Source organism: Poecile atricapillus, chromosome W (assembly GCF_030490865.1).
Source record: "Poecile atricapillus isolate bPoeAtr1 chromosome W, bPoeAtr1.hap1, whole genome shotgun sequence".
NCBI lineage: Eukaryota > Metazoa > Chordata > Aves > Passeriformes > Paridae > Poecile > Poecile atricapillus.
Window position 1 is genome coordinate 28,297,772 of NC_081288.1, and position 15,244 is coordinate 28,313,015.

The 15,244-nt window shown below is 43.4% G+C and overlaps 1 protein-coding gene across 4 annotated transcripts in view; it reads right to left on the reverse strand.

Annotated features, from left to right (window-relative positions):
* LOC131591598 (transcription factor 20-like) overlaps positions 1 to 15,244 on the reverse strand; it is a 130,442-nt gene that overhangs the window by 38,188 nt on the left and 77,010 nt on the right. For 3 of the 4 annotated variants that reach the window (XM_058862443.1, XM_058862442.1, XM_058862441.1), the window contains exon 3: positions 3,889 to 9,510. In XM_058862443.1, coding sequence (XP_058718426.1) covers positions 3,889 to 9,474 — 5,586 coding nt within the window. In that variant the 5' untranslated portion in view covers positions 9,475 to 9,510. The remainder of the gene's footprint in view (positions 1 to 3,888; positions 9,511 to 15,244) is intronic. The other variant, XM_058862444.1, reaches the window with a different exon arrangement.

Below are 15,244 nucleotides of genomic sequence, written 5' to 3' on the forward strand. Positions count from 1 at the left end.
TGATGGATTTGATGGATTAGGAATTTGTTGGATTGTCAGCTTCAGAGGATAGAGATCAACAGCTCAGAGTCCCAATGGGCATCAGTGACCAGTGGTGTCCCTCAGGAGTCTGTACTGGGACCAATTGTGTTATTTAATATCTTCATTAATGACACAGATGAAGGGATCAAGTGCACCCTCAGCCAAGTTTGCAGATAACACCAAGCTGAGTGCTGCTCCTGACTCACCTGAAGGATGGGATGCCATACACAGGGATCTGAACAGACTCAAAAGTGGACACATGGGAATCTCAGGAGGTTTTAACAAGACCAAGTGCAAGGTGCTGCACCTGAGTTAGGGCAATCCCCAGAATCAACACAAGCTGGGGGATGAAGGGATCAAGAGCAGTCCTACTGAGAAGGACTTGGGAGTGCAGGTGGACAAGAGGATGGATATGACCCAGCAATGTGCACTCACAGCCCAGAAAACCAACTGTATCCTGGGCTGCATCCAAAGCAGCGTGGGCAGCAGGATGAAGGAGGGGATTCTGCCCTTCTGCATCCAGCTCTGGTGAGACCCTGCACCTGCACCTGCAGTGCTGCATCCAGCTCTGGGGTCCTCTGCACAAAAAGACCTGTTGGAGCAAGTTCCAAGGAGGCCACCAAAATGATTAAAGGGATGGAGCACCTCTCCTTACAAGGAAACACTGAGAGAACTGGGATTGTTCAGTCTGGAAAAGAGAAGGCCTCAGGGTGACTTGTGGCCTTCCAGTACCTGAAAAGAACATACAAGAGAGAGGCTATTTACAAGAACATGTAGTGACAGGACAAGGCCGAATGGTTTCAAACTGAGAATAGGTTTAACTTGGACATCAGGAAGAAACTCTTTACTGTGAGGGTGGTGAGGCACTGGAACAAGTTATCTGGAGCAGTTGTTGATAGCCCATTCTTTGAAGTGTTCAAGGCCAGACTGGATGCAGCTCTAAGGAGCCTGGTCTAGTGGGAGGTGTCCCTACCCACAGCAGGGGGTTCAATCTTTAAGGTTGCTTCCAATTCAAGTCATTCTATGATTCGATGACAAAACAAAATGTACATACAAGACAATGGTCCCTGACTCTGAAAGTTCAGTCTTCTAAACAGATTAAAAACATACCTAGACAGAACACTGGAAAGGACTGAAAGACTACATATTACTTACCATATAAAAAAAGTAAGCAGTATTTCTTGCAGCCTTAAATACGAAGGATTAGAAAGAAATAATTTTAAAATCAAATGAGACTGTGAATCCGAGTGACATGAAAATCAGAACAAAATGACAGACAATGGATTAAGGATGATGTACACTAAAAGCCATGTTTTAAAGTGAGAATTTGAAAACTCACTATGAATTCAAGAACCATTTTTAAGTTTATGCCAGAAGAACACGAATCTGGAGAAAAAAGGAAGCTGTACAAACTCTGGAAGAAAGTGACTGAATTACCAAAAGCTACTCCAAAGCAAGGTATTCCAGGATAAAGGGAAGAAAAGCACAAGCAAACTTCAGTAAGTCCCACAGAAAAAGCATGCAGTAATGAACAACAGCCTCTGAAGAATACAATGGAAATCAAGGAGAGAATCAGAAGACACAGAGAGAAAACAAAAGTGGGACAATACTTCAAAAGCAGCACAGCTGATAGTGACCATGTAGTCAACAGAAAAATGGAAAATTGGGCACCGTTCTGAACCTTAATTGGGAAAAGATCATCAGAAACACTGATTACAATTGCAGTAGAGCGCAACTGAAGCCACAGTGGAGGACAAGAGCCCCAGACAATGCACTCAAAGAACTTCGAGATGAAAAAAGAAAAAGGGAATCAAGAAGTAGTTGCAAAGACAAGACAGGCCACAAGCATTTAGTACTTTTTTTTTTAAAAAAAAAGAGAAATGCTTATATCTACTGGCATTATGAGGGAAAAGACAGAGGAGCTGAGCAACTGATTAAGGGAAAGGGGTGAAGGGTAGAGAAAAAGAACACAAAGTTCAAAAGAGATAAGGAGATATTTTTATAAGGTGCTGTAAGGGCAGATGAAACAGCTAAGAAAAGGAAAAAAATGTTTTATTTGTAAGGAGGAGACGATTGTAACAGTTGGAAGAAAGTGATGAAGGGTAAGCCAAAGCATATTCAATCAGAAAGTCATGAAGATTCCATGCAGAGAAAGAACTAGATGTCAAACAACATGCAAAACCCATATAAAAATGTGGATAACGCCTTGCTATTATTTAACAAGTTTGATTAGAGCCTCTCAGCACGTTTTAGCACAGCTGGGCTTATGTCCTTTGCACAAATGGAGACACAAAAAGGATCACTGCAGGATAACTCAAGTGGTTTAAGAACTTGCAAAGAAGGCATTTGCTATTGGGAAAACCAGAATCCCAAGTGAAACACACACCCTATACACAGTAAAAGGGGAAAACCAGGCTGGAGAGAGACAAGTTCAAAGCTACCAGACAAATGAAAGCATGGCCACATTGCGAGTAGAATCCAAATCGTGGTGGAGAACCTGAAAGAAACGTTGCAATTATCAGAGATAAGAAATTCAGCAGTTGCATCAGAGCAAGCACACAGGCATGGCTCAATGAAAACCAAATGAAATTAACTGACTACGTTTAATGAGAGACTAGAAACAAGAATGCAAGCCAAATCAAGTTAGGGCAAAGAAGCATGTAATTACTGTCAAAGAACAGTTGAGTGAAAATTTAGAACACGCCAGGAATCAAAGTTGAAGAGAAAAAGCTCATGGGGAGGAAACAAGCATACTATATGTAACAATATAGAGGAAATAAGACAAAAACTGGATCCCAACACTGTTTAGAAAAGGAAGAACCTGAAGACAACAGGAAAAAGTAGTTCTATGCCTCTTCCATGGTCTGACTCAGGACAGAGAACAATACAAAAAAAGATAACCATAAAAAAAGGGATGCAGGATACTGATGACGGCAAAGAAAGGCCTGTAACAGTGGCTTAAAAGCATCAGCTTCTGCCTCGGGAAATCAAGAAGAGTGAGTGTGTCCCTCCAGAACCAGGCAGTTGTGAATCAAGTTTTTCCTTTGTCTCTGCTTTAATTTTACCTATTTCTTCTTACTGATCATATACTCGCACCCTGGAGAAAGTCAACTATCAGTATTATTTGTGAGTGCTGAATTCATCAATACTGAACCCACACATTTCAATCAATGCTTACAGACCTCTGTGCAATTCTGCTCCATCCACCTTATTTTGTAAGGACTGCAAATTCTCCTAGTTATGTAGTCATTTATTACAGTGCAGAGTAACTCACACTGGAAGGAGCCTCTGCTGAAAGCAGAGCCAACTTTGAAGGCAGATCCGACTTCAGATGTAAAGGCTTTGTCCAGAACCAAATTTTGCATCCCAAAAACCAGGGCATTCTACTGCTTTTCTGTCAATTCCTCTCCCTCAACCCAACGCTTGACTGTCGTCACCGGAATTTTTTGCCTAATTGAACTGGAATTTTCTTTGCTGCAATTGTGTCTGCTACCACTTGTCCTTTCACTCTATGACTCCAAGAAGAGCCCTAGAGAATGTTAAATATCTAATAGAAGAAGGAAGGGCAAAGAGATCAATGTAGTCACAAAAAAGCCTATGGACATCCAGAACTTCTACTAGGTAATAAGCACCCAGCTTTTTGATGTCCAAAAAATCTTAACTGACCAGATGTGGCAGAGATCCAAATGAGGTCCTCAAAAGGACATAACTAGAGATTTATTAAAGATAAAGGATTGTTGTTTAAGACATGAGAGAAGAACAAGGAAAAACAGTATTCCAAATGGCATATACTTGCTACTGCAACAATAAACTAAAATATATTACAATATACTAAAATAATTTAGTATAGCAAGGTTAGGTACTCACCATCTCTCTTGCAATCTCCACAGCTTCCTGCAGCCCATAGAGCCTGCCACAGACCAGGTAGATCCCATTGGCCCAGAGAATACAACCCTCATGGACCCAAAATTCATTGCTGTCAAGAGGTAGTTCAGGAATTTGTAACTCCAGCTCAGTGCCACCTTCTGAAGTGGGCATAGACGGTTTTGAGTCCAAAGGAGTCTTTTCACCAGCACTGCCACCATCAGTGGTTGCTTTTTTACAAGAAGCTCCCCTTGAAAGTGACCGAGAGGCTCCGCTGCAGTCCTCAGAGCGGTGCCGCCTCTTAAAGCGGGGATGAGCAGCCAGGCTTCTTTGTTCCTTCTGTTGTTGCTGTTCCTCCTCCTCTTCAGTATCTGTCTTGGAACCATTAGAAGCACTTTTGTGCCGTACCTTGACCTTGCTCTGCATTTCTGTGGCCCTCTTTGGAGGTGGATTCTTGGGCAAGGTAGCTGCGTAATCCTGGGGGTAGAAAGGACCAAAGAGGTCACCCATGTTACGATAGCTGGCCCATTTGCCACACAGGCAGCAAACCAGATGTCCCAAGACAGAAGACTCCGTTACTACAGGGCCTTGCAGCATGAAAGTTGAGGTGGGCAGCACTTTGCTCTCCGCATTGCTAGGAGGGGGTGTTGAAGACCTCTGTCCTTTCCGACCCCTCACCAATTTGTTCTGCTCCTCTTCCTCCGCATTTATGATTGTGCACACAGCGCCTAATTCACACTTGTTTACCACATGAATATAAGGGAAAAATGACTTATTCTTGGAGTCAGTTTTATCTACAGACTGGGTAGCATATTTAAGTTTGATCTCTGGTTCTTGAGGCTCCACGATTGGAGCAGCCCGTCTAGGCTTCCGCTTGCGTGGCTGTGCTGCAGGTTTCCGCCTCTCCCTCCTTTGTCTCTTGGGCTTTGGCTCACCAGCACCCACCCCTTCTGCAGGCTGTGATGGTGCTGGTGGGGGAGGCAGGGGCACGGGCAGCTGCTGCTGTTGCTGCTGCTTCTTCTGCTTGTTCACACTCCCAATTGGCCTCCCTTTTTTCTTTCCAGAGGGGAAATATCCCTTTGGAGGGAAACCATCTGGCTTGGGTGAAATATTTGTCACATCTCCATCTTTTTCCTCGGACTTTGGATTTGGTTCAGAAATGAACACACTGGAAGGGGAAATTGTTTTTGAGTCAGAAAAGGTCAGAGTTCCAGCTCCACCTACAGATCCATCAGACCTTCCCTGACCACCTGACTTCTGAGAAGCTGGTGGTGCTGTACTGGATCCTGCTCCTTCTTTACCAATACTGGCAGTTTCAGGGACCTCTTTTTTGTTTTTATCATCCTCACTGCTTTGCCAGTCTTCTGAAGATCTTGGAACAGTCTTTTCACCAGTTGTTTCCTGGCTTGCTGGCCCCACTTGATCTGACATCTCTCCTTTTCTCTTCTCAGCCTCTGGTCCATGTCCAGCCACAGTTCCTCCTTCAGGTCCACTCTTGAGGGACAGGATGTCATCAAGAGTGACAGTATCTGGACCACTTTCAGCACTGTTGGTAGAAACACTTCTCCTAATATTGGGAGATGTAATTTTTTGAACAATAGCTTCCAGTTTTAATCCTCGCCCCTTTCTTGGGGGTAGTATTTTGGTCTTCGCTGGGCTTGTGAGGGAAACAGCAGGACAATTCCTATTATCAGGACTTGGCAGGTCCTTGAAGGAATCTCCCTTTGCAACTGACTTGCCAGCATCTTGGCTTTGAGATGAATGGGCATAGGAGTTGTATGTTTTATCGGCTCCTTCTTTTGCTGAAGTCATCAGCCGCCCTTTATCTTCACTGCCACTGTTTTTCATATCATGTGGCTGTCTTTTGGTAGGGATAGGAGAGATGAAAGAACGGACCCTCCTCCTCATAATTAATGGGTTTTGAGGAGACTGGTCTTCCTGGCCAGGGAGCCTAAGCATAGCGTTACTCGGCTTGGGCAAATCTGTAGATTCCTCTCGTCGATGCCCATCGCTTTCTTGAGGGCAAAATCTTTTTTGGTTGGCTGCTCCAAGAGGGCCACTGCTTTTGGCAGGAGAAGTTTGCCGAGAGAGGTCCCATCCAGATTCATGATGCTGCAACTTCTGGTTGCCGTGTTTCAGTTCGGTGCATTTGCTCTGAGTACTGTCACTCCCCATGACACAGCGCCCAGCTTCCTGGCTTCCAGCATCATGGTAAGAGCTACCTTGAAGGTACATCATTCCATCCTTGTCATTTTTTAAGGGACTCCTTACTCTTTCCAAAAACTGCTGTTGTCTTGGGCTCTTCCTTGCTCCTTCCTGTCTGTGCTGAGCTGCAGCAATCACACCCTGAGCAGCACTGCTTGCCCAATCTTTGTATTCTTCTTGCTGTTGCTGGTATATCTGTCTCTTGTAATGATACTGGGAATTCAGACTCTGGTTGGGGTCACCAAAAGCGTGAGGCCTAGCATTTGTGTGATATGCTGAAGCCAGAGATGGGCCTTCTGAATTCTGAGGGTAGACAGAATGCAAGGAACCCCTGCTAACTCTTTCAGATAGTGTCATGTGTGGATTCATGTGATGCAGATCTACCCCTGGGCCTCTGCTTCTGCCTGGTGACATTTTCAGCTTATCAGCAAGATCCTGATATTGAGAGGGTGATTTACCCCTTCCAGTTCTGCCAGGTCCTCGTCTCATCTGTGTTGATCTGCTGTCCTGCTGGGACATGTAGTCTGGAGCAGCATCAGAGACTGCAGCTCCAGGGCTGGCATTGCCTCGAAAAGATTCATGCTTGATGCCAGCGGGATGACAATGGTCTCCTGTTTTTTTATTATTGAGACTAGCTGAGCTCTTTGACTGTTCAAAATCTTCTTCCTTTATTTGCCCACTGTGAGCTTTCATCTTTGTTTCCATGGATACTAAACCACCAGGGAGTATTACTGACTGGCTCAAGCCAGGGGCAAGGCGTTCACTCCTTCCGCTTCTGGCCTCAGGACCCATGTGCCCCATGGGGTGAGGGCCAGGATCTCTTACAAGTTGCCTTAATGGAGAAATGTCACAGATCACTGATCTCCTCTCTGAGAGTGCTCCTGCCTCATGGGCAGCAGACTGAGACTCCACATCAAACTTTCTAGCAATAGGGTAATCAGCTAAATTTATTTGCTTCATATCTGGAGCTGCACTGCTAGACTTCCTATCCCAGGGACCCCAGTGAGGGCCCTCCAGGAGGGACCCCATGCTTTTGTTTAAGAGGCCTCTATTGGTCAATTCATTGGTTTGACTAATTAAAACATTGGGCCTCATGGCTCCCTCCAAACTCCCAGCCATCCCAGAATGCTCCTGTGCATTCCTAGAATACCTTCTGTCTGGATGATGGTGGTACCCCTGTAAAACCTCTTGTAGGAGACTAGGAAACTTCTCATTGCGGCCTTTGCGCTCACTATGCCCCGGAAAATCCCCCTTTTCTTGACCAGACGGATACTGTGGAAAGCCACCAATATTTCTCTGTATACCAGGAGCTATATTATCCTTGTAGCTGTATCTTAAACTGCCAGGAGACTTGGAAGATTCTGTTCTTGCAGGAAAATTTGTCCCAACAACTGCATGACCAGGCTGGCTGTTCCCCTCCCCATTATGGTTAGTGTTATCACCACTTTTGCTCCCTTTACCTCCTCCTTGAGTTTCTTGCTGTGTCCCTGCATGCCCAGATTCTTTTGCTCCACTAGTGCTAGCTGGTGCCTGAGGGGCTGTGGGAGCATCATCTTGTGCAGGTTTATCTTGTGCACCTGACTTTTCTACTCTTCCTGTCATGGCTTCCCGGGAGACAATCACCCCAACTGCCTTTTCATTCACTTTTGGGGCATTTTCCACAGCCACCACAGCTTCCTTCCCATCAGGGGAGGCCACATCTTCCCTAGCTGCAGGACTGCTGCTGAGTTTTGATGGCTCATTCTGAGAGCCTTGTGCTGGTGAGGAGTTGGGCCTCTCTAAATTACCCCCCTTGTAAGTGGTATCTGAGCTGGTGCTCTGGCCACTCAGCTGTCTCACCCTTTCCCCATGATCCTCTGAACTACTGGAACAGCCACCATCCAGGGACTCTGCCATGGGAGACTTGAGTTGCTCCTCTGCCTGGGAGGAGCCTTCTGAGTTGGTACAGCTGTCAGCCTTCTTGGAAGAGGATGATCTTTTGGAACTTTTTTTCTGAGGTGCCAAGGCATCTGAGAGCAACATGTGTTGGACTGTGTTGGGCAGATTGGCAACTTGAGAACTTAGGGCACTCAGGCTGCTCAGTCCTGGATCTGTGAGCCTTTTTTCCTGCAGTCCTTCCAGTCCAAACCCCTTGAATCCACCCGCATGAGCATTGGGGCTTGGCATCATAGATGGTGTAGGACTAAGTTGAGGCATCATCTGCAGGATTCGGTTTCTAGAACCCATGGACATGTTGCCTTGCCCACACTGGAGATTTTCTCCACCTGGCATGAGTGGAGAAGGCGTAGAGCTGCAGCTTGGAGACTGAACCACAGATGCAGCAGGGGATGGATTAGAGATTGGACTGAAGTTTTGATGGAACTGCATCGGTGACCTTACAGGAACTTCAGTCTGGCTGTACTGTCCCACTTGACTTTGAAGAGAGAGTTTGGTGGCAGCATTTGAATACTGCATTACGTGCTGAGGTGGGTGCTGTTGCTGCTGCCCCTGCTGCCCACTTTGGGGCAGCTTAGACTGCTCAAAGCTTTTCATCGGTTGAGTCTGAAAGCTGTAGTTTGACTGGGTCCCATAGGCCTGTGCATTGGAACCCACAGCATGGCCTTCGTACTGCGACCCAGAATTCACATTGTAGCTTCCATCATAATTCTGTCCTGACTGGCCAAAACGCTGTGGGGAAGGGAAAGAGGAGGAAGAGGATGACGAAGGTGGCTGATAGTGTTGGCTGAACTGACCCACTCGTAACTGGTAGCCTGAAGCAGAGGAAGGCAGGGTGGATGGACGCTGCATTGGCTGCAAGTGTGAGGTGCTAGAAGCAGATTGGCTGGAAGCCTGGGGTAAAGGCTGATGAGATTGATAGATCTGCTGTCTCAGCTGCTGCACCTGCTGCTGCTGGCTAGAAGCCTGCTGCTGATACTGGGCACTCCCTGGAGAAAAAGGACCAGTATAATCCTGTTGATAGTGGGATACACCCCCAAGGGTCGAGTGCTGTGTTTGGAACTGGCCCACATGTCCCTCACTCCCATACTGACTCCCAAAGCTACTCCCTTGAGGGGGCCCATAGCTCTGTACTGGTCCAGAAGGCCTGCGCTGAGGCGGCTGCTGCCCTCCTGACACCACTGGATCTTTGTTGGCAGCCATATAGTAAAACTCTCCTGCTTCTTTTCTGAAACCTTGGTAGCTCTGATGGCCGGAGCTCTCACCAGGCATTGCTGTAGAGGCTCCTGTTGCTCCACGACGTCCACTGCCAGCACCTCCTCCAAAGCTCTGGAACATCTGGGCCTGCTGGCGGGGGCTGAACTCTTCCAGTCGGGATGAAGTATGCACTTCCTGTGGGTAGCTCTGCTGGTTTCCGTGATAACTACTTTGCTCCCGAAAGGACTGCATGCTGTTCAGCAGCAGAGCGGTAGCTCGAAAGCCCTCCTAAATATGGAGAAAAAGAGAGGGGAAAAAAAAAAAGGTATAATATGTTTCCCAGTCATACCAGTACCCCACTCAATTTCCCAACTGTTTTAACAGCAATTAAAATTTAGTATTTCTCTTCTACTTCCTGGTACATCAATGTTTAAACCCTCTTATTGCAACCTGCCAACCTTCTAGGCAATGCAGGCCAGCAGCCTACTACCAGCTGGAGTGCATTTCAGCATTAATATATCCCCATCATCATGTACTAACTGGCTGTGTTTATGTGCCCCTGAAGAGAGAAACTTCCAACAATATTTGCAAAGCAAAGGAGAGCAATCCTCACCCTCCAGCTATTCCCTATGGCTAATACTGGGAATAATCCAAGTATATTTGCTACCATGCTTAAAGATGTGACAAGAATCCTGCAATGCTTTCAAACCACACTTGGATTTACCACAGGAATGATATCCAAGGCCTATGTTTCACACAGGGAAAGATCTCTATAAGCAAATACTCAAGATACAACTGACCACAGCTCAAACCAAGATAACCCAATCAATGAAGGATCTACAAAAGCGTGTGTGAAAGAACTGGCACCAGCATACTCAGTGCTCAGCTCCTGAGTAATTCCCGTGACACGCCTAGGTGAAAACCAACACATCGCATTTTGTCCCCCCAGCCATCTGCTTTGCTTTACAGGATGGAAAGTTGAAACAAGTTCACTCTCTTTGAGCAGAACAGTCTGCAACTTCATTGCTCAGGACTTTTCTGTTACCTTGAATGAAACATAACTGAAAACATTTGCCAGTCATAATATATATTTTGGAATACCGTGTAGGATCATCTACATTTACATAATCAACACATAAGTAAACAAACTCCAGGAAGGCTCTCCTCTGTATTTCAACGTATTATTCAGTATGTGGAATTATAACTCAACCTCAAGGACTGGACCACAACTGCAGAATTGTTTGGGGACTCTGGCTAGTCCCTCTATAAAAGCATGTCACATTAGTAGATGCATTAAGAAAAGCACAATAATGAACAAGTATGCGCAAGTACACTGCTTTTAAAAACCAAATCCAAACAAAGCAAAAAATCAAAACCAACCAATCAAAACAAAACCCCCAAATAACAGATGACAAAAGCTTTTTATGTGTGAAACACCTTGTGGTGTTCTCTTCCTGAAAAAAAATATGGATAAAGCCACCTGGAGAGACTCCTTCCTTTAAAAGAATGTTAAAACAATGCTCAACACTTTTCCAGGAAACAGAACCCCAACTCCTCAGATTGGAGACTTCCTGGAAGGCTTGCCTGCATTATGTTTTCATATTTAGCCATGTTTTGTGTGTGCCACATTCAGCTGAACCCACTGAGAATTAAATTCTAACTCTGCATTTAAATTTTGTTCAAGTAGATCACCAAACTCACAAAAAAACCCAGGCACACAAATCAGATGCAGGCAAGATCTGGCATCCAGTTCTTTTCCCATCTGCCTCCCAAGGGTTTCTTTTTTTATTAACATGTATGTTATCTACAGAAGACTCTAACTCTACCACTGGAGCCTTTCATCTTCTACTATCTGTGTGTGTAGGCTACAGAACACGCAGGCACAAAACCACCTCACAGCACTGCATGTCTCTGCAGCCCCTCTCCTCTAATTCAAAGACCTCTTTGTGTTGCAGCCTTGGTTCATGCAGCTTGATGTACATAATAATATTACTAGAATCAAAAGAGAACTGTCAAATTGTTAATACTTCAAATTCTGTCTCTTTCTTCTAGGAAGTCAACTTTACTGCTGTTTTAATCTTATATTTTAAGTGTCATAAGAGAGATCTGCTGTTCTGCTGAACTTCCACTTTTCTAGCATTTTAAAGACTACATATATCACATGAATAACACTTCCATGAATGCCACACTGTGCCAACATGTCCAGTTCAGGCTTATTATGGATAAGCTCCTCCTTCTTCTGAATCACTGCTTTTGATGTTTCATCAGTTTGAAGTTCCAGCCCTATTAGAGAATGAATAAAATTGAGATATCTAAGGCAAGCTTCTTTCTTTTTTTGTGTAACTTACTGTAAAGGCAAAAACAAAAAAACAAAAAACAAAAAAACAAAAAAAAAAAAGAGGAGGGGGGAAAAAGGAAAAAAACCCCCATATATAGAAGAAAGTTATCAAGCTAAAGGTAAGAGAACATCTACTGAAACTGGCAGATGTTAAAAGCAGCTTTTCTAGATAAGCAGTTTGGGGCTCTGCAATCAGCAACATTCACGTGCCATGGAGACTGCGTGCACGCCCTGGCTATCACATGCTTGGCATCCATCCTCTTTTCATGAAAGCAACATCTCCATCCTCTCACAGGCTCAGTCTCCCACAGAATCTCAGACTCAATTTTTAAACATGACTTTACCAAAGCTTACTTTGCATAGCCTGGACAAGATCTCAGGAAGCCTCTTCTGCATTACATCATACAAAACCTTTAATCTCTGAATGATATTCATCCTCTATAACTCTACCAACAGGCTTGAAAACTGCTATGTTTTCAAGTTAATGTATGTTAACAATGCTAGCAAACATTCTTAAGACTTCTTCACTATTAAAAAAATAGTAATTTTAATTATATAAGGAATAGAAACCACACAAGATGCTGTAAAATGCCCTTAAGAACAGAGATACAGTAAAGGTCAACCAAGGCACAAATTCTTATCCTCCATAATCTCATGCAATCATGTAACATTTATTTAGTCCAGACATTATATATGCTAACTCAAAACAGGGAGATCATATTTTTCTCCTTCAATTTATTATTATTTTTCAATCTTGGAATTTACCCTGCCAACCAGATAAGAAGTTTTCATAAGGACAATACTTGCTTTGAGTATCTTACAAGGACCCTAACTTGAGTAACATAACCAGTAGAATAGCTGCCAAAAAAGAAAAAAGGCATTTAATTAATAACAGGAGTAAAAAAGGATGGACGTGCTCCGATCCATTACATCACTGATAACTTAAGACATATAGCACATTTCCTGTCATTAATGTGCTATAAATACAGAACTATTACAATTACTACTGCAATAGCCTTTCTTAATAGTAACAGCCCTGTAAAGTGCTTAGATAGAAGTGCTATGCTCTCAGCAAAACCACTGAGAATAATCCCCTGGACAAGTCTTGTTAAAAAAATATATTCAGACAGATAAGGCCTTCAAAGTCTACCCCCATCCACATGAAAAAAAAGTATCTATTTTATTAATTTTTACTGGAAGCCTTTAAAGAAAACATTTTCAGTTGGTACATACTCCTCCTTATGCACAATCTCAAGAGGACAATGTACCACCTGCCAACTAGAGACTACAACACCATCATATAAAACTCCATAATGGTGGTACACATCCATGATGCCATCCCCAACAGAAGGGACAAAGTCCTGCCTCCAAACAAGTGCTCTATTAACAGCCACAAATTACACACATTTACAGTACTTTCCAACACACGTAATATGCAACATCTTCGTTTATTCAAAGGGAAGGTAAGAGTCTGGCACAGCTTTCACTACTCCAGTGTCACACCTACACTGTTGCTACACGTGCATGCAGCTCTCTCAGTAAAGCTGCACGACTTTAAAGTATTTATAGCCTGTAGCTGTAGAGCCATCTAAGCATATTCATCTAGACACTGCAGACTACACTCACTGGGCTAAGCAGTTTCACTCTGCTTCAACACAGTCATTTCTCCCCCAACAGCCCAGTAATCAAAATTTGCCTTCAACCTGGCAGGAACAAAGGAAGCACATTACAAGCTTGTGTGGCTGATAAAAAACAGCCTCACTTACAGAATCACTGAACAGAAGTCTTGAATAGAAAGAAGCAATAGGTCCTTTTACCCAGATCTCAGACTTATTTGTGAAATATGGAGTTATTTCAAGCAATAATGCATATTTTCTATCTTGTTTAATCCTTCAAAACAGCCTCATAGAACTTTGTTAACATAGGAGCTCCTCAAAATATGAAGCTACTGCATTGTGACCTCACTGTGCACAAGATTATCCAATGTTAGTCAATAACGTGTAAGCATCTTTCAATGGTTCCTCCATCAGAGTGCATCAGTATCAGAGTGTATCAGAGTACACCTGACCAGTGCTGATTAACAGAATTCATCAGTACTCCCATACCAAGCTTACTCTGTGAGACAATCTTCTGCAATATACCATGCTATGCTTTCTTTTACAACCACATAAATCTTTAAAACTCTTTTTGTCCTGATTATCAAAGACCGAACAAATAACAGGACAGCTGCCCAGATCTCCCCACGCAACACTGATGCCAACACAGTAATGCATCTCTACAGACAGCTCATAACAAGTCAGCTAAAAACTAAAATACTGTAGGGACACGCCTAATTCTTGACTATAAGCCTATAAAGGAGCAAATGAAACCACCACCAGCTCATCCAGTAGGACATAAGTGAGGTCTTTCCGCTTCGTTACATTTTCTTTAGATTTGGGTTGACTACCACGATCCATCTGTGCAGAGAAGTCTCAGGCAGCAGTCAAATGCAATATATCTCTAGTGCTCTGTCAAAAGCCTCTCACTTCCTAGCATACTTATCAGGAAAGAAAATGCAGTTGCAGGCAGGCGACAAACAGTAAGACGGTATTTTCCATAGGCCAATGTACACAAAGAAGTTGAGAGGGTTATAGAGTGTCCGGGGTTCTGATTAAAATGGACTCACCTGCTAAATGCTGTGCAAGTGACAGAGATGTACATAAGTTTGCAGCCATTTCTTGCCACAACTCATACAAAATGCAAAAATTACTATTTTTGTCCTTCCTCATTGTATTTTCTTAAACTAGCAGAGAACACACATAACCAAAACAGTCTCAAAAGCCAGAACCTGAGTATAAGTATACTCCAAATTCAGCCAGAAACAGGAAAAAAGGATTTCCATGTACTAAGTACCATTTCTATTGTCAAGGCCAAGTTGCTAACCCTCATTTCTGCAGGTACAGAGTTATTACTTGCACACCTGATCAAAGGCTGGGAATAGACTGACCTTGTTTCAGTTTTGGAGGAACGCTGCTGCTTTTAAGAGAAGGCAAATCAGCCACCAGTGCCACAAGAAGATGAATTTAAAGATCAAGCCTTAGACTGCATTTAACAAAGTAACAGATACAATTTATTTCTTCTACATTTGATGCCTTTTTAAAAGAAAAGGGAGAATAATTGAGACTTGTTTCCAACATTAGGTGTGGTGTCGAAGTAAACCTAGACAGCCCTTCAGTCAGTCACCAGTTTGTCCAAGCAGTAACATTCACTGCTCACTTCTTTCAGAAAGTTGTGTTTCTGATATTATTCACTACCACACTTTTAGAGAAAACTGCAGTCAGATCTGGCTCTTACTAAGCCATCATGATATATTCTGTCAAACAAACCTTACTACAACACTCAAAGCTGAAACAGGATACAGTTAATTATCACAGAGCGTGACAGACCCTATGGAAGTAGCTAAACTGAAGTATCTTGTAAATAAAAATTAAATTAAACCCAGAATACTGCATTAATGGAAACCAAATTTCATAATTCTAAAAAATCACAGCATATCTTAGAAACCATATGTAATGGTTACACATGCTTAAGTACCTATCAATAACACATATTAGCAACATGTCCTGCAAATCAGTGGAAATATTGGTCTTGACAAAAAAAAACAGGACACCAAAACTTAATTTTGTCCCTCCTAGTGAAAACTTT